At 47.3% G+C, this 25,957-nt stretch overlaps 1 protein-coding gene and 1 long non-coding RNA gene across 2 annotated transcripts; both read left to right on the top strand.

Moving 5' to 3' along the window:
* The first annotated feature begins 9,395 nt into the window (after positions 1 to 9,395).
* Positions 9,396 to 24,318, top strand: LOC144165029 (uncharacterized). The gene is made up of 3 exons (XM_077695191.1): positions 9,396 to 9,500; positions 14,757 to 14,963; positions 24,018 to 24,318. Exons 2-3 carry the CDS (start codon positions 14,790 to 14,792, stop codon positions 24,270 to 24,272), a joined length of 429 nt encoding a protein of 142 aa, XP_077551317.1. The 5' UTR covers positions 9,396 to 9,500; positions 14,757 to 14,789; the 3' UTR covers positions 24,273 to 24,318.
* On the top strand, positions 19,258 to 21,168 carry LOC144165028 (uncharacterized). Its single transcript, XR_013321316.1, has 3 exons — positions 19,258 to 19,316; positions 19,788 to 19,873; positions 20,527 to 21,168. It is a non-coding gene; the product is annotated as an uncharacterized LOC144165028 (long non-coding RNA).
* Positions 24,319 to 25,957: the final 1,639 nt, after the last annotated feature.

The following is a 25,957-nucleotide window of genomic DNA, read 5'->3' on the forward strand; positions in this document are numbered from 1 at the left end:
CGTTGTTTTGCACTAGCTCTAGAGACTGAATTAAGTTAGCTTGGCTCGGATCCCAAATAGATGCAGCGTATTCTAATTTCGAGCGTATTAAAGTTCGGTAAAGTGTTAACTTTAGGGAGACAGGAGCTTGGCTGAAATTTCGTCGTAAATAGCCCAGCATGCGATTAGCGTTTGATGTGATGGAGTCAATGTGCAATTTCCAGGTTAGGTCTGATGATAAGGTGACGCCGAGATAACGATAGGATGATACGTTTTCTAGTGGCACATCAGTAAGTGTGTAAAAAGGTGAACATACGTCACGCCGAGAAATACGCATAACCTTGCATTTTAGGGGGTTAAGCACCATTTTCCATGTTTCGCACCATGTCACAATTTTGTTCAAGTCAGACTGCAGTTCGTAATTGTCGTCGTCACACCTGATTTGACGATAAATGACGCAATCGTCTGCGTATAGATGCATTGAAGAAGACACATGGTTAGATAGATCATTAATATATATTAAAAATAGTAAGGGACCTAGAACTGAACCTTGAGGCACACCAGATGTTACCTCATTAAGTTGGGAGTCGAAACCATTTAGCGTGACATATTGAGAACGGTTGTTAAGAAAATGTTCTAACCATAGCAGTAACTGGGGATCGAGGTTGAGGGCGGCAAGTTTAGTCATTAGTAAAACGTGGTTCACCTTATCAAAGGCCTTGGCAAAATCCAGGAAAATACAGTCAACCAAAGAATTGCTATCAAGATAGGTATGGAGCGAGTGAGTAAAGTGAAGTAACTGTGTTTCGCATGAGAAAGAACGCCTAAATCCATGTTGTGCGGAATTGAAAAAACAATTAAACTCAAGAAAATTACAAATGTGCGAATATAGGACGTGCTCCATAATTTTGCAGGGAATGCTTGTCAATGAAATTGGCCTGTAGTTTAGAGGTGAATGTCTGTTTCCTGATTTATGCAGCGGGACGACCTTGCCAATCTTCCAGTCTCGTGGTAAAATTCCGCTATTTAGGGACTGCTGGAAAATCTTTGCCAGAAAAATGGATGAGTAGTTTTTAGTTTGCTTCAGAAACTTTGCGTTAATTCCGTCTATTCCGCATGAAGATGTCAATTTCAATGAATCAATGATCTTTACAATTCCAACAGACTCAAACACAACAGGAGACATGGCACAAAAGCTACTCGGAACAAGATCTGGTATAGAGCTTAGAACGGCTGAACAAAAAAGATGAACAAAAACGTTGTTTAACACGGAAACACACTTCGCGGGAGGTACAGGCTCGCCTGTATCATCGAAAAGTACAATATCATGGTTTTCTTTAGTATTAACGATGCTCCAAAACTTTTTCGGGTTCGTACGAAGAATATCCGGCAAGGTGTTGTTCAAAAAGTGCCGTTTGGCGTGTTGTACTGAGCTAGTGTATTCTGTTTGAGCAGAAAAATATGACGCCCAGCGATCACTAGTGTTGTGAAATTTCGCTTTGCGGAATAGCCGCTTCTTTTTGTTTAACAAACGAGTAAGTGTCCTATTGTACCACGGGGATCTTCCATCAGAGCGAATACGCCTCAGGGGAACATGCGCATTGGTAAGCTCGGTTATTTTTCCAAGGAATAAGTTCCAGTTTTCTTGCACGCTACGGTCATCAAACCGTTCTAGATACGTGTCCAGATAGGAGCCGAGATTCAGATTAATGACGTCGAAGTCAGCCTTACTATAATCACGAATCAGTTTAAGCTTTTGTTGAAGGCGTTTGAAGGAGAATTGAAGATTGAAATGCAATACTGAGTGATCACTAATACCTGGAAGATAACTAATGCTCGATACGAAGTCAGGATGAGTCGACAAGATTAAATCAAGAGTGTTTGCGGTATTGCCACTAAGTCTAGTCGGCTCTTTAACAAGTTGAGTAAAATTAAAGCAGGCACAGAGGTCTAAGAAACTCTGAGATTGGGAAGAAAATGGTTTAAGGGTAGGGAAAGAATTTGACCAGTCAATGTTCGGAAAGTTAAAATCTCCTAGCAAAATTATAGGTAACGAAGGGTATCGGCAAACGATAGCATTTAGTACGTCGTGCAATTCCTCCACGAAAGTAGAGGGAGCGGAGGGGGGTCGATAGCAGGCTATCACAACTATTCTTGTATTGCCGAACGTGGTGCATACGCAGACAATCTCGAGATCGGTAACAAGGGGTATGGGAAAAGAAGGAATATTTTGCGATACTGCTATCAAGGTTCCACCTCCATGCCGGCCATCTCGGTCGCAGCGGTAAAGATTGTATCGTTTATCCACTTGAAAAATTTCTGCATTTCTTATCTTTGCGTTAAGCCATGTCTCGGTTAGTATAATTAAATCAGCATCACTAGAGGATATTAGGGCATTCAGCTGATCCCGTTTATTCATGACGCTTCTTACGTTACAAAAAATCACTGGAAGGTAATTGGAAGTTTCACGTTGACCACATCCTCTCGCTAATTGTTATGTGTTTGGTGGATGGGTGTTTTCAGGCAATGCCAGCTCATTTGCGCCTGCACGTGAGGTAGAGGTTTGGACATCGGAAGTACTGGTATTTCGGTTGTTCGATGAACCACTTTGCCGAGAAGGACTGCTACGTGCAATATGCTGCACTTCGTCAGTTAGGGCATCGTAAATGTAAGTGGCATTATTCACGTGCAGCTTATCATATCGTAGTTTGAAAGCGGGGGAGTGCGGTAGGGACTTCGCGAATTCAGTTAACTTTTTTCGAGCGTGTCTTGTCGTTAAGCAAAAATCTTCAGCGATTGAGATGCCGGTGCCTTTTAGTTTCGCGCGTTGCACCAGTATCGCTTGTTTCGTCTTAAAGCTTCTAAATTGAGCGATTACAGGTCTACAACGACCATCCTGATAAGTACCTGACAAGCGATGAGCGCGCTCAATTTCATCGGTTGTTAAGCTAGGATCAATGTACTGCGCAACAGCAGCCATAACTTTGGCTTCTGTCTCGTTCCATTTTTCATTGCTATCAGTTAAGCCATGAAATACCAGATTATTACGGCGACTCCTATCTTCCATGTCGTCCAGACGTGACCGCAGCGTTTCGTTAGCAGTAGTAATGCCACTGATCGATTCTCGCGTAGCTTGTAAAGCATGTTCAATTGTGCCAATAGATTCCGTTCTGGCCTCAAGTGCGGTGAGTCTTTCAGTGATTGCTACCAGTTTTGATTCCACAGACTCTTGGGCAGCTTTGACTTCGTTTACGGCTTTCAGCAAGTCAGCTTGCCCACCAGTAAGAACGCCTGACTGGAGTTTTAAATCGCGTAAATGCTGCAAGATTTCCTTTTGCCATTCGGAATCGCTGGCGAGAGGGATCGTGGGTTCTTTAGAGGGTGCTTCAACGGTTTCGTCAGTGCGTTCTTTAGACTTCTTAAGAGGGCCGGGGTTACGCTCCACATCCCCGCAACACAAAAGCAACATGCCAAAAACATCAATGCAATCATCAAACAAGTTGCAAACAACGTGTGGGCATGGAAACAGCAATAAGTTGCGGTTACTTGTACGCTTAGCGTACAGCGAGTAACTATTACACACCTGAACAAATTGCAGGAACGGAGCGTTAGCCATCGGATGCGCAGCGCCGCTTCCATGCCCACTGAAGTAGCGCCGGTCGTCGATGCTTCTTATATTCGGCACGGCTCGTGATGCTGCCGGCGATGTGACTGTGCGCCAGTTGAAACAGAGTCCAACGGTATCGCTGCAATCTTCGTAGGGGGAGCGCATCCGAAGCCGAAGTGAATCCTTTGGTAAGGGCACGGGACAGCATGGTTCCGCGCCGTGATGGTCGTAGATGCAGAGCACAGCAGCAACCTGAACAAATTGCAGGAACGGAGCGTTAGCCATCGGATGCGCAGCGCCGCTTCCATGCCCACTCCATAGAGGTTCCATAGAGGTTCCATAGAGCTTCCATAGAGGTTCCGTGCGCCCATGGTGAATGTAAAGCTTTTTCTATGTTCTAAACGCGAAGTGTGCTATGTAATTGTTCTGAATGTATCACCCAATTCCTGCAAAAGCCTCCACTAAGAGGCTAGCAGTATGTTCTAAATAAAAAATAAAAAATCACTGCGGTGACGCTTCGGAGACAAAGAACTCCACCACGCATGTAGGATTTTCAGGGGAAACCGAAAATAATATGGCTGAAAAAGAAATCTGGTCGAGATTCGAGCGTACAGGCGGAAGGTGGGGGGGGGGGGGGGGCGCTAGAACAAAGAATTAAAATGTGGTAAATGTAGGTTTGTAAACATTAAACGAAGGTTGGTTGTCCCGAGCACAATGGCTGGATTTTGTATGCACAACCGGTACGCGCTTAATGAGCAGTTAGGACATTAGAACCTGCGGCTGTTTTCCAAAAAGCCCGTTTTTCCTCCCAGACAATATCCTAGACCAGTGTTCGCGAATTCATTTTAGCAAGGCAGCCCAGCCTACGTAATACTCTTCATAATGTTTTCTTCATTCTGATGGGCTAGCTAATGTTTGTTACTTTTTGGATATTGAGAGTGTGCATGTAATTTTTGTAATTTGAGGGTGTGATTTAAAAAAATACAAAAGAGGCGGTAGACCATGGTAAACACGGGTAATTGCCTTAGCTAAAAAGAGCGAATATAAATTAACAACCTCTCATAAATGAAAAAAAAAACGTGTGCTAAAGAATTCAATCGGCTGCATAACAGGTGTTCCAGGAAGAGGTATTAAACAAAAATATAGAAATGTAGAATTTCTAAAAATACCTGGCAAAGATCGAACATGGCATCAATAAAAAAAATAAATTCACTGCTCCAGATTGTTGTCCATAACCCACGTTAAGCGGAAATAAAAATATAACGGCTGTCGCAAACAGGCAAGCACCGGAAAATTTGGTCGCCGAAATTTGGACACCGAAATTTCCGCACCGAAATATCCTGCACCGAAATGTCCCCAAGCCGCTGGAGTTTCTCCAGTGCTCCCTGAAAAAATTCGCCTAGGAGCGTTTCTTTTGATTATCTTTATCTCCACATAATCTGCTGCCGGTGGTGTGAATATTCTTAAAATATACGTAGCTCGATGTGAGTTTTAAATGTCTCACTTAATTTCTACCCAGGATTATCGAACACTATATTTTAATTTAAAAACCTAATTGTAACGTTAATGTAACGACACGTTCCAACTTACGAAGTGGAACTGGAACGCGTTCCTTTCGCAATAAAGGAACTTGTAACGGGAACTCCTTTCAAAATTGGCAAGGAACGAGGAACGAGCTTTCGTTCCTATTTTGGAGGAACGTGTACAACACTGGCTACGACTACAAGCCGTCCTGGTAGGCTTATCTTGTGCAATTTACAGCCGACAACATGGCAGAAGCGCGGTACGATGATTACTGAGATATTGAGAATGCCCATCCAACAACGCCATTGGTTGTGTTTTACAGAACCGAAACCGAAACCGAAACTTGTTTGATTGCTAACCTTGGGCATTGTCCAATCACGGTGCGGCTCCTCCTAACGTCACAGCTTTAGTTGGTGCGGCCGCCGCAAACCGCGCATGGTAGTTTTTCTTCTTTCGCGCTTTGTAAAATAATTACCGATTTGTCAACCGGATAAACGATGAAAAGTGTGCTAATTTGAGCCAGTCTACGCAGTGCAAGCAAAAACGGGAGCTTGACAAATTCACTTCAGTGTCCCTTTAAGACGCGCATTCTAAAAGTATTTTCGTGTTAATTTCCGTCGTTTGAAGTTAACTCTCATTGCGTCAAGCGCAGTTTGACGTCATGGGGATTTTATAACCGTATCAACTGTAGTACGTTCTCTGCAAACAACTTGATCGTGGTGGCGTACGTATGCGACCGAAGCGTAAGCTGCGGCTCGTTTCCCCGATCAACAATGTAGACTACGATGATTGCCAAGCTAAGTTTCTATATTTCCCTTGTTTGCAACAAATGTATAAGGCAAGAAATCATGAAGCGTTTACTGCTCGCAGAAACGCTCCGCGCACACACCGCCGTGCCTGCCCGCACGGCCGACGGAGCAGCTCGAACCGACGCAGGTCGCGGCAGCAACAACTCCTCGCCGCTTTTTAAAATCACGCTAGTTGTGGAAACGTAATTCGACAGCGGTGAATGTGGATGTTAGAGTGGTGAAAAATTGTGCTAGGTAGTGTCATCAGCTGTGGTTTCCAAAGCGACGCTCAAATATCTGCCGCCATTTACGCCGACCGGCCGCGGAGGTCGGTCCCGGCACCGCCGGCCCGTTCAAGCGGCATTCACACGACGGAGAAACCCTCTCACGGAGGCGGACGGATATGTGACGTCAACAGCACGTGACCGGATTATCCGGCCTGGCGGCGCATCCACACGTGCGGAGCTACGCGGAGTGACTAGCGACGACAGCGCCGAGGAACAGGTTCCATTCCCCACCGAGGGCCACCGCCGTTGAGCGAAAACATGCGGAGGCATTTCCTTTCGCGGAGCGACCGCGGGCTATCCCCACCGAAGGGCGGAGCCTAAAAGCGGTCACGTGAGCGGGTCCCGCAGGCCAAAAAGAGAGGGTTTCTCCGTCGTGTGAATCCCGCTTTCACGCGCGGTGCGGCGAGGGGCCGAAGGAATATGTGCCTGTGCGCAAGCATCGGCCGAGGCCGTGGCAGGTATCTTGATCATCGATCGCTTAAACAGACGCGGATACAAAGTTACACATACACGAAAGAGGGTGACAGTGAAGTGAAAAGTTGTATTGGGGACTCTCATTCACAACTGTAACGATAGCGGCGAAGAAATATCTGCCGCGACGTTAAGCCTAAAGTTCCCAGCATTCGAATACGTGCATCCGAAGCCGGCGGCGAGCGGCTCAAGAAGACCCTTTCGTCGCGCGCGCGTGTGTTGCGTTTGGGTTCCCCTATCACTTTGAGGGGCCCCCAACGCTCGGTTCTCCTATTTTAAAACTCCCAATTACCCTAATTCATTAACGACGTGTTTCGCCTCGTACACAGCCTCGCCTTCTGTGAGCAATCGTGAGTTTCATTGATGCTAGAGGAAGGCAGGCTCACTGTAAACAGAAAAGAGCCCACGTTACAATTATACAGTCCCACGCCGAAGTCATAATGAAAACTAAATATAGCCATGTCCACACCCGCTCGAAGGCGTTGAAAATTCGCGTTCATGCCATTCATACATTGCGGACGAGTTGTCGCGAAAAGTAAACATATCAGTCGTGCAGAGTACAGGCTACGGCAGTGATCGTTAATCAAATCCGGGAATAACTATGAAAAACATTTTAGGGGTAATAGGCACTGCTTAAGCCAAACTGCGCATCATAACAGCACTTCTCATCATGCTCGGCGAAGCAATCCGATCACCGTTCTGACGTAGTCATTCATTTACCAGGCAAGGCGAGCAGTACGCGCGGTGAGATCACAAGTGAGCGACGCGCTTCCGTCGCTGTTACAAGGTGTTTCCTTGCACACACAGTCTCGTACATGTCACGTCACAAGTATTTCATAATGAATTTAAAGTGTACTTTTCTCGGCATCAGTTGCATTGTCCTTGGCGTTAGCTGACTGCGTACGAGCTGTGGGGCGCGGCGGGGTCGCCGGGAAAAAGCGAGTCGCTGATTGCTCGCCCGGATTATTCGGGTTGCAGACAACTTTTTTGGGTAATTTGCATCAAATCCACAAGGAGCGCGGGGGGGGGGGGTGGCCACAGACAGACAGACAGACAGACAGACAGACACACACACACGCACACACATACACACACACAAAAACACGCGGCCGCACACGCAAAAGAAATTGGTTGTAGCAGACGACAACCCGACCCGGCGTCCTACAAGTGACGTCATTCGTAGGTGGCGCCACGGTATGTCCTCGGGGCCAATATGCAGCAATAAACGGCCAGACCTCCGTGGGTCGGCGCGCGCGTGCTCTCTCGCTCGGCTCCTGTAGTCGCGCGCGCGTCTTCGTCGTGCGTGTGTGTGTGCGTGATTACATTCCCTCTCGAACATCTCTCGAACATACACGTTAATTCACCAAGATTTCCGCAGAGGGACAAACGAGGCATGTTAAGCCGAACGTGATCACGAGGGGGTGTTAATGTAACTAACGGGCAAAATGCCACCAAACTTCAACAAACTCCCCCTCATAGCATCACCCCGTGCTTCGCACTTCCTCATACTCCCCTTCGGGGAAATGCGGGGGAATTTTTTTCTTCTTGCTATTCTGGTATTTTCTGAATAACAAGCGTAAGACACAAATTGCAGGACTTGGAAAAACACGATCGGCTAAAGAATACACCCGTTCCCTTCGTGTGCGTTCCGTCATCACGCTTGAAAAATGCAGCCACACATATGTGTGGGCTGGGCTTTTGTCGTTACGAAAATTTTGCTGGGCGGGCTCGTGCACTGCAGCGCTAGCGATAAATAATTTTTTCTTGCTTTCTTGGTGTCTCATTTATTCGCGGTTTTGTGCTGGCTCGTTGGTAATGTTTTCTTGCGCCTTAACCTTGAACTAGTTCCGTAATTACTTGTGATAATAATATTAATTATATTTATTAAGTACTATATTAATAAAACTTCATTATTTATTTTCACAAAATCCTATTTATAATATAAATACTCCTGGAAAAAATATAAAAGTTTAAAATAATACGTAAAATGCAGTTTTATGCGCCTGATGCCGTTTTTATGGTATTCTTACTATTCGCAGATCATACGAATAGAAGCCCAGCTCACACATATGTGTGGGTTTGTTTTTTGTGTGAAATACTCTGAGCTTTACATTTTCACTTGTCGAAGCATCATTAGGAAAAGGTAAATACACAACATTTAATTACTTGTGGCCATTTTTTTCTGAAATATTTTTGTTTGGAAGGAAAGGGATATAACAAAGGGGAGCGCTCCTGGTCATGCGCGCCAGGCGTGGGCTTCATTCACTCCGCTCACTCTTTGCGTATTTGTATTCTTCTTTTGAGCGAAGCTTATGGGGCTAGGTCTCCGTGTATTTTTACTGCCTGCGGAAGAAAAAAAATCATTTCTTTCATTGATGCTACTCAGCTGTGAGTGCGAGACAGACGTAGGAGGCTTCCGTTCATTCTTGCTCTGCGTGTGCGAAAAGCGCCTTGCGGCGAAGCCAACTGTATCGCGAAGACTCAGCTGAAAAGGGCTCTAACTGTACCTGCCGCCCTAGGAATGACCGCCATCAACGCTATAAAAAAAAAAAAAACCTAAAATATGCGTTGCCCCTAAAAGCTTGCCTCATCGTCCCCCTTCACCGAATGAACAGCTCGTGCTTTTTGTTTCTTTGTTTCACGACGCGCAAACGACATCTAAATACCGGCGTTGTACTATAATTTCAACCGCATTTAACAAGAACCTGAGCTTTCGTATTGCACTGTCTTTCAGGCTCCTCCGCACGACTGCAGACTCCTACGCAAGAAATACCTGCCTACGACGAAGAGTGGATCCGCAGTTTTATTTTTGGAGTGAGCTCGATTCCCACCAATGCTATCAGGGTAAGGATGCTTGGTTTTCAGAAGCTAGCGGCAGAGAAAACCGATCACTGATGACTTTCGCCTACGTAGCGAAGAATCGCAAGGGGTTTCCGAAAGCATTCCCGGGGGGTCTGAACAGCCAGAAGGGAGCGAGTACCACTCGCCCTATTTTTAATTACTAAGCATTCCTTTCTTCGTCGAGTACTGAGCCGTGCAAACCGTGTAACGCCATGCATTTTAAGTGCAGAGCACTTTATAGCGGCTCGCCTTGTCGTCTTAGCTCGCTCGATGGGCCCAGACCTACCACGTTCCGTCGTAGCGGCTGTCGTCGCGGCTGCCGTGGCGGCTGTCGTGGCGGCGTCCCGCAGAGGCCTCGAGAAGCAAGCGGTTTATATAGTCATAAGCGTTACAAACTCGTGAACCGGACCCGCCGCGGTGGCTCAGTGGCTAAGGCGTTGCGCTGCTGAGCACGAGGTCCGGGTTCGATTCCCGGCCGCGGCGGCCGCTTTTCTGATGGAGGCGATAAGCAAAAACGCCCGTGTGCACGAGATTTCGGCGCACGATAAAGATCCCAAGGTGGTCAAAATTAATCCGGAGCCCTCCACTACGGCGCGCCTCATCGCCTGCGTTGCGTCGGCGCGTTAAACCCAACAATCAATCAATCTCGTGAACCGGTGGCGCTTGTCTTTTAACTCTTTTGTTTAGCGCAAAAAAAAATTACACGTACATTTGTGGCAAAATATATGCTATTAACCGGCAGCACCCGCGTTCATTTAGTTAGGAACGCTCGTTGGGTTGGTGTTTACGACAGTAGGCGAAAAAAAGAGTCAGTGCAACGCCGGCACGTGCGGGAGGAAAAGCAAGCACAAAAAAATTAGCACTGGCTTAGCTGGTCTATGCCAGGATATATAGCGTGAGCTGATTCAGCTCGTTATTCTTGGGTTTCCTGGTTGTATAGGATTAGCTGATTATCATGCTTACTGCTGCTAAAACGATTTCCAATTCAATCCAATCCAATCCAACCCAGTTAAGTCCAGTCCAATCCAGTCCAATCCAATCTAGTCCAGTCCAGTCCAGTCGCAGCGGCGGCGGCTCCGGCGCGCCAGCTGTGCGCCGTGAGACGTTACTGCTCCTCGCGCATGCGCAGCACGGCTCTCCGGGAACCACGTGAAACTGCTCAACCTCGGCCAGTGTAGCTCACACAACAAAACAACAGAACTCCCGTTGGCGCAGTTTCAGGCAGGGGGTGCGCGAGCACTGCGAGGGCGGGAAATTTGAAATGCGTGGGACAAAGTTGAATTCATCAGTTGAATTCATCAGGCGAGGCATGAGACAGGGTGGCGAAGAGCGTGATTGGTGGTAAGAGAGGGCGGATAACGGCGCCAGAGCCCATTATGGCGAATCACTGCTCTGCACTTCAGACAACTTTCACATTGAGTAGAACGGCTTAATTTTTCACAAGAACCCATAATTGGCGAAATATAATGCGAATTGGGATAATTGCTCGGATGAAATTAAAAACGAAAGAATACAGAAACTAAAAATAAAAGTAAAAACAAACAGACCATATCTGAAATTTTTGTTGTATACACCACCCTCACACGACAACGATAAAATAATCAAGCCACGAAAAAGGAGCAAACCGAAGCGCAAATAATAAAGAAAGAAGCCCAACCGTGCAACGTGCAGATTGCACAATTGACGAAGTTAAAATGTTTATTAGTTATAGAGTGTGAATATACACTGTTTGTCGGACGCAAAAACATCTAAAATGAAGAAGGGCGGCGTAGGAATGCTGGTGCATCAATCGACAGCTCTCTGAATTTGTGGACATTTTGTTGTCAAACTTGGCGGGCGTCGTAGAAAAAAATGTCGTCCCTGCACGCTATTGCCTTAGCTATTTGGCACGGCATATTCCTGAGTTTGCTCTATTCCTTAGATAGATTGTAGGGCTTAACGCGCCGACGCAACGCAGGCGATGAGGCGTGCCGTAGTGGATGGCTCCGTATCATTTTTGACCACCTGGGGATCTTTAACGTGCGCCGAAATCTTGCACACACGGGCGTTTTTGCTTTCCGCCTCCATCAGAAAAGCGGCCGCCGTGGCCGGGAATCGAACCCGCGACCTCGTGCTCAGCAGCACAACCCCTTAGCCACTGAGCCACCGCGCCGGGTCGCTCTATCCCTTACACTAAAGGTCTAGGCGAACGCTAGCAACATAGGTCGCCTTACGGGCGACCGTACTAATAACGCCGGAATTATTCAAGCGTCGGCATGCCTTCCCCAGGCGGCCGTCGCCCCTTTTACACGCCTACAACGAGCGCTTTTGTCCTTCAAACAAACGCATCCCTGCACAACACGAGAGGCCTTGCGAAGAGGGTGCCGGGCCATTTAAGGGGTCATGTCGAACAATCAGCGCCAACGAGACGGGACAGAAGCAGGATGAACGACGACACAGCGCTTAACTCTCAACAGAATTTTATTAGAAAAACACACACATACATACTCCCCCCCTGAAGAGCCAGGTGTTTTCATATCTTGTCATTCACGATTACGTAGGGCCACTATGAACCCGCTAGCCCAACTTGCCATAATGTTCGATATTCCAACTGGCAATACCTGACATTGCCCAACTGGCCATAGCCCACCTTGCCATACCATACTCGGTTACAAATTAAGAACGGCAACGGAAGTTGCCCTTACGCCTCATCACCGCAACCGGCTGTTGTTCCTCCGCTTGGCGCAAAGAGTGCGTTATTGGAAATATTTTTGGAAGCACAAAATAAAAGAACCCCCAAAACTAAAACAAGCAAACCTAATGTTCTTGCGATTTTAAAATTTTAATGTGAGATACATTAGCACAACTAGCGTGTATCAAAACGCAAAAATATCATACAAAATCGCCATTCACAGTCAAAAGCTGGTGCAAAAATGACAAAACAGAACCTTAATAAGAAAAATTAACAAACTTCAGTTTACTTTTTATGGCTTACGTGTTGTATTTACACACGTATGAATTATTCACTAGCTTTAAAATTACGAAGTATTAGCGTGTAGTGGCCTTTTTGCTTCACGCATTGTATTTTTGTCCTCACATTTTCCCCCATCTCATTCTCCAACATGGACGTCTCGTACGAGGTCGATTTTTTGGCGGAGCGTGACTACGCAGTTCTACCTGCAGCCGCATTTGTCACTGTTTCTTCGACTCCAGATTCTTCATCGCGTTTGCGGTCCGGGGCGAGTTCATCTCAGAGAGCCAATCAACGCCCAAGCATCTGTACAGGAAGAACTGCAGCGGCATTGTTCTTTGTCGCCACGTTTAGCGTACAGTTTTGAACGTCTACATGAAGCTGCGAGAGATGCACCCGCACGTTGGCGCGACAGAAACTTGCCGCACGACAAGTGCACCGGTACACCGATTTTGGACATCGAATCCCAAGCGAAGGCGTCGGGCGGGAAGCTGACACCTCAGCGGAAAAGACCCGGAAGCGAGACCGCAGATGCCGCACTGCGGTTTATGACGGCTTCACTTTGTGCGCCCTGAGAAACATTGTGCGCGACCTCTTCCGGCGCAACGAGCCTCCTACTGCACAGAAGATTGCGGAAGAATTTCTGAGGAGTGAGCCTCTCCCCAACCTTCGAACGTGGACCATCCGCCGCCTCCTGAGCGACATCGGCTTCGTCTTCGAGAAACGCGAACGAAACTCGATGATGATCGAGGGCCAGGACCTGCTGATTTGGCGGCAGAGGTACCTTCGTCAGATCACTGAGTACAGGCAGCAGCACCGCAAGGTGTTCTACACAGACGAAACTTGGGTAAACGCTGGCCACACCGTGACGAAGGCTTGGAGGGACGAGACAGTGAAAACGCCCGAGGACGCTTTCCAGCGTGGTTTGACGACTGGGCTCAAACAGCCATCCGGAAGAGGAGCGCGGCTGATAGTCACCCACATCGGCAACGAGGACGGCTTTGTTGACGGCTGTTTGTCCGTCTTCAAAGGAACGAAGTCGCGAGAGTATCGCGAGGAAATGGACGGCGAGCATTTCGGGGCTTGGTTTGACTCTGTTCTTACTAAGCTGTCTCGGGATAGTGTTGTCGTCATGGACAACGCGTCCTACCACTCCAGGCGCCTGGAGACTGTCCCGACCATGTCCTCACGCAAGCCTGACATACTAGCCTGGCTGACATCAGAAGGTATCCCGGGTGATGCAACGATGACAAATAAGCAGCTTCTTGAACTGGTGGTACCGGTGAAAGACCAGTTCGTGAAGTTCAGAATTGATGTCGCGGCAGAAAAGGCTGGGTGCGTCGTTCTGAGGTTGCCACCATACCACTGCGAGTTTAACCCCATCGAGCTGATCTGGGCGCAGATGGAAGGTGAAGTTGCAAGGCTGAACACTGACTTCAAGATTGACAGTGTGCGGAAGCTCCTCATCGTCGTCATCATCATGGTTTGGTGAATCCCATTCTGTAAACTTGGCTTTCCTGCAGTGCGCTTTACTCTGACGAGTTTGGCATAGAAAGCTTCGCTTGTAAAAGAGCTGCAGAAACTCAGAGAATTGTCTAAAAATGCGTAGCATTCTTATGCCGCTTGTCTAGAGTACAGCCAAGTATGGCTACGAGTAGCGAAAGACGTAGGATTTTTATTCTTTCTAAGTTTTCTTTTGTTTCTTCTCGCCAATTATGTAAATTTATACCATATTATAGTGATGGAGTGACTTTACTTTGCTTACTATATTTTTTTTTTCGAAGATGCAACGCGTACTGCAGAGTCGATCTGTTTACGCTATTTTCATGCGTATTTTCAACGTTCTTTCGCGAACTTCTTTTGTTGAGTCTTCGGTTTCTTGGGAGATGTATGAGATGCTTTTTTGCTACTTTGTTAGATGATTTTTGTGAATTTCTTTTTCTATTTTTTAATTTTTTAGTTTTTGGAAATTCTGTCCACAGATCATCTCCATTTACGGTATTATAACACTTGAAGGAGTTACTGCCGCCAAATCTGCATTTTTGCGGAAATGCGTGGCGTTACACGGTCCTGGCTTCGGGGGCACCCGGCAAGGAATGAATGGTACGCATTCAAACAAATCACGGCACTGAGTAAGAGGAACGGGAGACGACGCTCCCATTTTGTCTTGTTTGCACGCACGCAGAAAGACGACGACAGCCCACAAAGATGGTAATTTCATTCTGGCAATTGGTGGTTGGCTTCCTGCAGGTCTTGCGGAGGCGTGCGTGTTTGAAATGTATCCGTTTTTTACGACTCTTTTGCTGCAGATCGGTACGTCCCAGAACGGCGGAGACACTTTGATGTGCCTCGTGGCCCTGGAGATGGCCAGGGACGACAGCAGGCACACGAAACACATCACCCACATGCCAGGATGGCTGGATCCATCCGGTGACCAGCTATGCAACGCAGTCTACTTGGGTCCCACGACCCAGGGCATGGATAACATGCAAGACGTCACAAGCGGTGCCTTTCGCGTAAGAGAGCTGCGTCCCACGTACCACCGCAATTTTCTGTTGCTGTTGCCACATTCCGGACATGAACACATGCTGCTCGCAGGCCTTATGAGACGCGTACACCGCATTACCAGCCTACCTAGAGTTCAGGAACACTAATTAACGGCAGAGCTGTTTAAGCCGAGCGTTGTGCCTCCATCGCACCGAAAAACCTCGCGTAGCGATGACGTCACATCGTGTTGACTAGCGACCCCTGGCGCACCTGGGCATAGCCTCGCACTCGTTTCGCTAGCCTAGGCACCGCTCCGCTGAGCCTCAGCGGCGCCCGTCAAGCCGTGACGTCACCGCGCAACACCGGGTGTAAAGGCTCGTGCACAGCGACGTCATCCAGAGAGGATCCGCGAGCTCTGCTGTTTCTCCAGATTTGAACCACTCGTGCAAGCTGCGCCATTTTCTTAGCAACAACTAATGCGGCGGTGAAGAGCGAGGAGCGTGCGAATGTTAACTTAACCTGTCTAAGCTCAAGCCAAACAGACTATGCGCAGGCGGGTCAATGCAGGAAAGAGAGAGAGAAGCGCAGGTCATCTTATGTAATACAGAAGCGCTCAAAAAACAAGTACGAAGGAAGAAGTAGACAGCCCGGCGCTTTGCTGAAGCGCCGTGCTGTCTACTTCTTCCTTCGTACTTGTTTTTTGAGCGCTTCTGTATTCCACCAAAATGAACACATACCAACTAGCCCAACTTTCCGTTCTTCTGCATCTTATGTAAGAGAGATTGGCCGCTTATCTTCTCGCTTCGCTGCAAATGCCGTCGACAGACGATCGTCTGCTGCCGCCCCTGCCACGTAACTCTCTCTTACTCTTTCCTCTCACCCTCGCCCCTTCCCGCTTCGCTCCTCCCACGATATATAGGATCGTGGAGGTGGGCTCAAGTCAAATCAATTTTGCCGCGCTCCACTACTCGCACCATCTACTAAGAACTTCGGTTACTTTTGAACTCGGAACACCGCGCCGAGGAGGACCCCGAGCGGTTTTTGTATTTTGAGGTCAAAACATTTTTTTTTTCAGAGCGTATGTCTATAATTTAAATCGCAAAAATCAAGCAGTCGCATTTTTACTTAAGAAAGAATCCAACTATTACTTTGTTTTCTTTGTGCTCATCATGTTGACAAGTATAAGCATACCTGCCACCAGGTTCAGTAGTCGAGAAACGTTTTGCCTATGTAAACTTCTCGTTCGACAATTCTTTCAACTTTTGGCCGGACGGTTGAATCGAGGGACAGACAGACAAACATACAGGCCGAAATTTTCGCGTTTAGGTACCTCAAGAAAAAATATCGTAATTAAAAAGAAAGATACGGGGTTTCAGGCGGAAGAAACAAACGTCTTTTGCGCAGAACGTGTCGTTTAGTGTTTTCGCATTGAAGTTATAGTGATCTTTCATCCTTTGGTGAAGTTGTAGTGATCTTTCATCCTTTCATCCTTTGCCGGTGTTGTTCAGCTCACGTACGGCTCGCGCTCCCGTGCGCCCACGGCCAGTGGTGTGCACGCTTTCGGCAGCTGCCTGTGCACGTGTCCAGGGCGTGTACCATATGCTCGTGCGTGTTTCCCCGGAAGAAGGGGGGGGAGGGGCGTAGCTGCACCTTGTGCTTTGGTTATGACGCGTGACCGCTTTGGCCATGAGCAGCTTCACCACTCCCGTGTATCTACTCGGATTATTATTATTATTTATTCGGAAGGGTGGACTCAAGGCCTAGTCAGGGAAGGCAGTAAAAGAGGTGAGGGCGTCTACATCCTCTTGTCTATCCCCGTGGTACTTGCGCAAGTCCACAGGGACATAACAGTTTCTTTTGGGTGAGTCCGGCCCAGAGGAGGCGATGCCCACTCCTGGTGGGTCTTGATGTACGGCGGAAGATGGGCTCTTCTCTCCGCCGCGAGCACCGAGCACTCCCACAGCATGTGCCGCATTGTGGGCCTTGTTGGCGCGTGACACGGGGAGCAGGTCACGATGGTCGTCTCCCTTGAGTTCTCGAGGGGTTCTCTCCGGTGTCTTGAGCGTCGGGGAACGTATGCCCGTCACTTTTCGAGCACGTCCTCTGTAAGAGCAGCCCCTGCTCTTATTTTGTGTACCAGGACGTGGGCCCCCCTGGGAAGTCTTCCTGGCAGTGGCCGTGGGTCATGGGGTGTAGCGGCACAGAGCTTCGCCCTGCTCTCTTGCTTGGCAGCGGCTGTGTCGCCTGCAGGGTCTGGGTCGTGCCTTGCTGGGGGAACAGGATGTAATGGGTCGGAGCGGATACTTGCTTCGTGCTCGCCCACGCGTGGGCGGGCTAGTAACCGACGCCACCCGCGTGTCCCGGCACCCAGTCCACCCGCACGGTAATGGATTTCGTTGTGCGAAGACTCTTCGCAACCGTCTTGTTGAGGTGGTTTGTGGATCCGACGACTGGGGTGCCGCCGAGCCTTGCCACCGCCTCTCTACTATCGGTATATATGGTACTCGGATCCGCACTCCTCCTCCAGGTTCTTCGGCCCTTCGCTTCCCTCCTCAGCTCGGATGCACTAACATGTCACGCCAGGCTGCATGTTTTTATTGAGTCGAAGAAAGATGGCGGTGTGCTTGACAAGGTCAAATACGCCTTTTAGGTTCAGTGCCAAAATGGCAGTACTGCCAAATGGAAGCAATGTTACTGAACATTGCTCCTAGAAGATGTTAAGATACACTCTAATCCTTGTAACCGATAATGTAACTTCTAAACGGAAGTAACTATAAAATAAAGGTTACAATGGATTCATTTTGATGTTTTCTTTATCCCAGTCCGTTCCCAGTCCCAGTCCCAGCGTGAGGTTAAAAGCGATTTATAGGTTACGATAATGATTTATAGGTTACATCAACAAAATCTGACATGTAACCTCTACGTTGTAACCTACAAAACGCCCTGTAACCTCTAAGAGATGCTCGTCGCGCCTTCTCTCCCGGCGGCCGTTGATTTCTCCGTTGCATGACGGGATATAGAGAAATGGCGGCGCCGGCAGGCCCGGTGGCCGCGTTTTCGCGCCACTCGAGCCTTTTAACCGCTGTGATACCCCATACGATGAAGAGAGGATTGCTGTCACAAGACTCATTTGTCGGCGTGAGTCGCGGAGGCTGCGGCGAGCCCATTTGTGACTGGCAGCGCTTCACGGCCCGCTCTTCTACGACCAGCATCAAGTTCGCATGTTGGACCAATGCCCCGGCGCCAGTGAAAGCGAACTCAGTGAGTATATTCCCTTAACGGTTTCCGTGCTTTCATTGGATGTATACCTTTTCGCAGGGGACTTTTCAATTTGAAATTGCAGCATTCGAGAGGGATTTTCGTTACCTGACTGGTTGCTTCGCTGGACGTTTTCTGTTGTCCGCGACGGCAATTTAATGAACTCACGGGCTTGCGTTCGTTGCGTCAGACTAGAGCGGACGATCGGGAAAGCACAGATAACGGCGCCCGTGACCTGCTTTCTGCTCTGTTTGCGCGCCTTCGTCATGTGTTGAGCGTTTTGTTTACGCTGTCCGCTGCATCGGGCGCACTTGACGAGTTATTGGCCCATGTAATTGTCAGGTAGCTCTGTTTGAATAATTGAATTTTTTCCCATTAAAGTCTTATATTATCGCGCTATTCTCTGGGTATTATCATTTAGTTTCAGCCGTCGGGAAATGTTCATTTTTCTCGCTGCATATATTCGGAATGGTGTCTAGTTTATTGGACTTGTAGTAATATATCCGGATAAACACAAGGTGTGTGCTACAGAAAAGTAGTCCACTTAATGCTGCCCGAAATTTCTAAACTCACTTTTGTCCAGCACAAGCCTCTTTTTTGTGAAAGTTTGCCTTAGGGCACAATAAAACGTTTTCGTATGTACAACACTCCTCATTTTTTTCATTCTTTTCCTTGAGTGGGTAAATTTGGTGTTAGACATTTTGAGACAGCGGGCCATTTTCACCATGTTAAGTGGTTTATTATTCTCATTCGCACAAATCAGTCGTTTATTTATTCGCGTGGTATTGCAGGGCAAATGATTGTCTCGCGTGATCCTAGTGTAGTGCAGTAAAGCGACTTTACAGAATGGTGGTATGTATGAGCCAGCATGCAGGCTGCTTGATTGTTTTTTGATGATACAGAAATTGTGACGAATTACACAGAGACAGGTGCAGGTGTGAAAATGGGTTCTGCACCCCCATCGGATCCTGGCTGTTCAAAAAGTGTGGTTGCATCTGGCTACCTATGCTATGACTTATCAGCACTACTGTTTTTTCTTGCAGGCAGTGTTCCTTGAGCTGCCAACAGGACTCCCCTGCGTATGACACAAGTTGAAATGAAGTCTGATTTAAGCGGAAACAACGGTATGAAAATGCAATAACTAAAACACATTCATTCAAATATTCTTTGTAAAGATGCACCCCGGCCTGCAAAGACAAAAGTATGATTCACTTGTAAAAATGCGAGGCCTTTCTTCAAGTGTTATGATGTTTTATTTCGTATCTTATTTTGCCTCATGTTTAGTGACTCTTTCTATCAGTTCGTTACTACATGAACGTTATGAATTCACATAACAATTTCCTCAGCATGGAGCTTTGTAGTTTTTCAGCAACTCTAGCTATTCTATAAGATGCGTGGTTTTGCAGAGCCAACAAGAAGAACTCTTTTTCTAAAATAGCTCTGTAAGAAATCTCCAGTTGTTCTGAGTGCTTGTGTTGTGTTCTTTTTTTTCGTCTTGTCAAGTTTGAAGTGTTCTTTCATTATGAATGTATACCAACTGCCCAGCTCTAAAGCCTATTACATTTTAACCCAAATAACCCTTCGAGTCATTACAGGTACAGACCTCCTGGGAATGCCACTTGAAGATCGGTGCAAGTTCTAGATGTATCCTCTCCCACAACACATCTGGACGAAGAAAAATGTAAGTTGGCGATTCCTTTTTACTGATAGCCGAGGAAGAAACCACCGATAAGAACACTTTACTTAAATGAAAAACGTTTCGGCTTCCACGCGGGATCCTTGTTCAAAATGAAACTGCCGTCCAAGGGGGGGGGGGGGGGGGGATGTTTAAGTACAGCCAAAAATGTGACGCAGGTGGCGTCAGCATCGTGAAAGCACGTTTCCTTGGTTTAGTGCGACGTTCGCTCTGTTGCGTGCACTAGTGATTCCACATGAAGGCGCGGAAACGTTTTTGTTTTCTCTTTTGCAAATGTATGTCAGTTTATCTCGTAGCCCAAAGTTTCTGCCTGTTCTGGGTGAGCATGCAGAAACATTTCGGGAGATAAACTGGAACACGGCACGATTAAAATTCGGGAAGGTTGGCCGGTATGACTATAGTGGCTTCGCGTTGTTCTGAACAATGCGGCCAAATTGCTCTGTGTAACGATTACTGAAATGATGTGAAATTATTAGGAAAGGCCGTAAATCACTCCTCTGGTGTGGCCTTTCATTTCATTCTCTGGTCTCCGTCTTCATTTTCGTGCAATATATTTTTCGTACTTCACATGCCTGTGGTTTGGTGTGAGGGGCTTATGGTTGCACTGGATTTTGTTCTTTTTCTGAAATTTTCTGTAGATGGCTCTTCAAGGTGGGGAAATCCAAGTGACGGCCCCTCACATATATACCCCCATCTGCGGCAGCAGGGAACAAGATGACCGCGGGAAATCTTCAGCGTGCCCTGATTTTGTGCCTGCTTGTGTACTATGTAAATTGCGAAGCTTATCTCTGAATTTTTCCAAGCGCCTTGTTTTCATACAGGAAATTATACATACCATTTAAAGTTTGTCCAAAAGACAGATTGCAATCGGCCTAGAAACTTGCTAGTGCTGCATAAAAAACGATAACTTGGCGTGGGAATCACAACTCGGGTGGAACTGTAAAGAGGAACCTAAGAGGGAAGTGTAAAGATGGATTCGTAAAGGCGAGTGAATTCCAAGTGTAATATTAGACTGAGTGAAACGGAGAATGTAGGGAACATAGCCATAAACACTGCTTTGTATGAAAAAGTGAATTTGTAATAAATGTTCTTTCTACTTTCCCACATTCTGCGTTTTTTCTGTGGGGAACCATGACAACAACACTGTACTGGGAAAGTGCACCTCTGAGAACCATCTTATAAATGTAGCTCAAACTCGAATTCATCTGAAATTGTTCAATGGCAGTATCCAAACAATTTGGAATGCTTTGCATACATCCGTGCAAATATTGAGGTAAAGAATTTGTATATTTGGCCATGTTTGTGAAGCTGTTCACGCAACATTAATAAATAGGTTTAATAAGGATATATGAATAAACCGAATTTTACCTGGAAGTCTAAAGCAATATAGGAAACACCAATTCGCCCAGGAATCTGCACTCGTCCAATACTCATTAAGGAACGATAATAACGTTGGGGTGGTTCGCAGCTTTGCTTTTTAATAAATAGCCCACATGTGTTTCATAATATTAATGTGAATGTTCAAAACTACCGATGCGAAACTCCTGGAAATGTGCTCCTGTTAAATGCGCAAATATGTGTCCATGTACTCCAATTCTATTTTGATAATCATGGCCTAGGATCTCAGACAAGAATTTTTGGCTTAAGGCTATGTTATCATAACTTTGGCGTCCTTTTGAAGTATGCTATCAAGTGCATCTTTCCACTCAAGCTTGGTTTCACTAAAGCCTAATGTTGTTTAACTAAAGCTCAATTTAGCAAAAGACCTATCATGCATGTTTGATACCGGTTTCTTAAACGGCACAAAGCTGATGCAAACATCAAATTTAGTTATGCCTGTTTATAGCACTTAAGCGGTGCCAATACTCACGAAGATTTTTGTGTGACAACCTGGGTAACGATTATCGAACAGGTAATGCAATGCATATATATTAAGAGAACATTTTCAAGCTTTTTGGCACTACTGTTTTAGGAATTATAAAAGTAATTTCTCTTTTAGCCCCAGCCGTGTGGCCGGCAGTTTATTCAAGGGACGAAGAAAAGACACCCGACGCAAAAGTTTAGACGGCGCAATGGACAGCATGGTCGCACATATCTTCCACTAACGCAATGTTTGTTTACCACGCGGGAAAGGCGCCTTGGGGGTGTCGCCACAGCGGCGCGGGCGAAAGCGCGCCTGGCGCGCAACATCACACCTTCCAATTTGTGTGGCCTTGGACGGCGGTAGATGTAACTTATATAAAGGTATACATGCTGAAAGCTGCAAAGTAACCCATAACTGCGTAACCCTTACGTGTATACGTATATAAAGGTTACGAAGATATAGGTTACATTTGTACCTTATAAATTATAGGTTACAAAAATTCGAAAATGTATACCTCTATTAAGGGTTACCCAGCTTAGAGTGTAGGACCAATACGTCACAGGTTACACGAATACAAGCCGCGTGCTGCACCGTGCCACCAGTGTTCCGGCTTATTTGTTCTCGAGGACAACGTTGCGAATGCTGTGGTAGAGCGCAAGACTGCGAGGACATGCCACAAAAATCTGCGCTGCCATAATTGCAGGATGGCTCGCTATACCAAACATCTCCGCTGCTTTGACGAATTGAACGTGTCGCTGCACAGCCCCGAATGCGCTGCGCGCCCATGCAGGCGAAACGCTCCCCCCGCTCCCGCGCCAAGCACGCCGCCCACACCCCCTTGGAATTGTTCCTGGAAGAGATGACAGTGAATTGCCAATCACCACACACGTGAATAAAGATAGACTCGCATGACGTCATAAAAGTTAGAAACCAAAACAGAGGAAGGGACAAACTACCAACGGCAACCATACCTAAATATGGCATGTGTGTGCCATCGCATTGTGTGAATCAGGGGATATTATTCAGGCAAAGCGGTACCGTGTCGAAGATTCAGGTTACAAGTGTTCAGGCTGAATGTCACAAAAATACGTTTGACTTAGAATGTGTGGTATTGGTTTTTTACAACTTTTATTTGCATGGTACGCCACGGAGTAAGTGAATAGTACCCGTGCCGCGCGTACATGAAAATGAATGCCTTAAGTTCTAATGCCATTAATTCGCTGCTACACGCAAAAATGTAATGCCATTCACTCTAATGTCATTTTTGGTTTAGTAGGTTCCGCACAACTCATTCACCTTCACGGATACTTTAAATCTGCGTACTCCCGAACACGATAAGCGCCAAATGAAACCAATGAAACTCTCACCACCAGAGAGTTGACGCAGAAACGTTGCTGAGCTTCAAAATAAAACGATTTTTCGTGCACTCTTGGTGGCGAAGCCCTGAAGAAGACGAAGTTCACTAAAAGATCGGCAAAAGGCAAAAAAACATCGTGTTACTCGTCGTTTTGAATTTTTCGGATTTGATTTGATTGATTGATTGTAGGGTTTAACGCGCCGACGCAACGCAGGCGATGAGGCGCGCCGTAGTGGAGCGCTCCGGATTAATTTTGACCACCTGGGCGAAATCTCGCACACACGGGCGTTTTTGCTTTTCGCCTCCATCACAAAAGCGGCCGCCGCGGCCGGGAATCGGATTTGGCTGCCGCTGGCAGGCGACGGCAGCTGCTGACGCCACTTCCAGAAACGGTTAACGCCATTTAAAAAAAAAAACTATTTCTCATAAAGTTTTCTTCTAGAAAAAATATTTTGAACCCTTGTTGACGTTAAACGTTTAAATTTTCAACGTTAAAAATTTCTAAAATGTGAGTGCGTTTCTTCTTTTGGTAATTACCACCATCATGCCTATAACACGTGCCTTTGCGTTTTCGTGGGTACCACGGCCCGCCCAAATAATGTCATTCGGCATCCTATATAAGGCCTAAAACGCCATTGTCGTTTTTCGTTCTCCCTCTGTCTGCAAGTTTGTGAACGCGCCCCCCGTAATCATTATTATCATTACACACTCCGAAGAGTGCGACGTTTAGAATGACGCTTAGGCTACCACTTCTTAGAATATTGCAGGAACCAGTGCAAAAAGTAAGCAGCAGATCTTCCCTACCTCAAGGTAGGAGTGATGTGCCGCGGTATGGCGAATGTTGACGCGTATACGTGCCGTAACTTCAGTTGCTGGGCAGAACGTATACAGACCCTTTTTCCCCGCAGCTCCTGCTCAACACCGCTACCCACGAGGTGGAGTTCGTGCCACACGCCCAGCTGGGCCAAAAACAACCGTACACCTTCGCCGTCTACGAAGGCCAGAACCCCCAGCTGGTGCAAGCCGCCCGCTTCCAGTACCAAGGCGTAGACGTGCTGGGCGTCAGAATGCCCAATTCACCACCTAACACGTTTTACACGGTCTTCAACAGACAAGTGCTCACCGAGACGCCGCAAGACTATGACTACGTGGTGAAGAAGTGATGAGTGGCTCTGTACGCCTTCTTGCTATTTTTGTGCGTGGCTTTGACCACGTGCTTCGTCGCACCGCCACAGCATCGCAGCACGGCGTTTAAGTGCACGGACACATTTATTCTTTGTTGCCTGCAGAAAGAATAAAAGAAGGTTCCACTAAATGCAAGTCGCGCAGCAATTTCTCTGTCCATTACGCAGCTTAGTCGTTAGTAATGCGCAAGCATTGTGTGCCTCGAGAGGCGAAAAACCCTGTGGTACCCGCCACGGCCGTGGCTCGACCGCTAAGACATTGTGCTGCTGAGCCCATGGGCGCGGGTTCGATTCCCGGCCGCTGTGGCTGCTTTTCAGATGGAGGCGAAAACGCCCGTGTGTCGGTGCAAGTCAAAGATCCGTCCACAGCAGGTGCTGAAGATTCACCCGGACGCCTAATTGTAGCCCAGGTGTACCTTCGGCGCGTCAAATCCCACAATCAATCAATCAATCAAAGACCACGTGTTGTGAGCAGCGGATGGCGGCAAAATTCCCCGTGACGTGTGCGGTAACACGGCAAGAAAGGACAACCGAGAGATAGAAGTCATTCCACTCTGTGAAGGTGGAGCGCATTTATTTTTCTAATCAGTGCTGATGTTACTGACTGTGGCTTTGTGAGACTGCCTGGTAGCAAACATAGAGCGGTCGGTGTCCCTCCCATATCAGCCTATGCCGTAGTGGAGGGCTCCGGATTAATTTTGACCACCCGGGGATCTTTATCGTGCGCCGAAATCTCGTACACACGGGCGTTTTTGCTTTTCGCCTCCATCGGAAAAGCGGCCGCCGCGGCCGGGAATCGAACTCGCGACCTCGTGCTCAGCAGCGCAACGCCTTAGCCACTGAGCCACCGCGGCGGGTAGCCTGATTTTGAAAACGTTGTAACTGTGCTAGATGACAATCATAAGGGTTACCCCATGCAGCAATATCATATGTGATACGACCACGTACGAAAGCAAAACAGAGAGAGAGAGAAGGGCTTGGCGTGAAAAGAATTGGCGGTATTTTATGAGTGCTCTAATGCCAAAAGCCATCTTATTTCTAAGCGGATCAATGCGTTTATGAAATTTCAGATGTGAGTCGATGAACACTCCAAGAAAAAGTACACTGTCAAATGGGCTTATGGCGTTCGAACAAAGTGAAACGGTGGGAACGGTGGGATACGCCCTTCTGGGGTGGTCTGCAAATCATGAATTTAGTTCTTGACAGATTGATGAGGCACCGTTTAGTTACTTTAGTCAAAACACTATTTAGGTTAAACGTAAGAATGACCCGCCGCGGTGGCTGAGTGGGTAGGGCGCTGCGCTGCTGAGCACGAGGTCGCGGGTTCGATTCCCGGCCGCGGCGGCCGCTTTTCTGATGGAGGCGAGAAGCAAAAACGCCCGTGTGTACGAGATTTCAGCGCACGTTAAAGATCCCCAGGTGGTCAAAATTAATCCGGAGCCCTCCACTACGGCGCGGCTCATCGCCTGCGTTGCGTTGGCGCGTTAACCCTTCAATAAATCAATCAATCAAACGTAAGAATGGACAAAGATTTATCAGTTGATGATACTGCGGTGTCGTCAGCATATAGAACCTACTGTGAGGCTTAATAGAGTCAGAGAGGCCATTATTATAGACTAATAAACTGTGAAGAACCTAAAATGGAACCTTGCGGCTTGCCACTT

Source organism: Haemaphysalis longicornis, unplaced genomic scaffold (genome assembly GCF_048455015.1).
Source record: "Haemaphysalis longicornis isolate Haplotype H1 unplaced genomic scaffold, Haemaphysalis longicornis Haplotype H1 scaffold_14, whole genome shotgun sequence".
Taxonomy (NCBI): Eukaryota; Metazoa; Arthropoda; class Arachnida; order Ixodida; family Ixodidae; genus Haemaphysalis; species Haemaphysalis longicornis.

What these genes read in the sequence shown, in the direction of transcription:
- LOC144165029 (XM_077695191.1), top strand. Translation starts at nt 14,790, where the DNA reads ATGTGCCTCGTGGCCCTGGAGATGGCCAGGGACGACAGCAGGCACACG. An exon ending in TCACAAGCGGTGCCTTTCGC is followed by an intron (nt 14,964 to 24,017) that starts GTAAGAGAGCTG and finishes TTTTCCCCGCAG; the next exon opens with CTCCTGCTCAACACCGCTAC.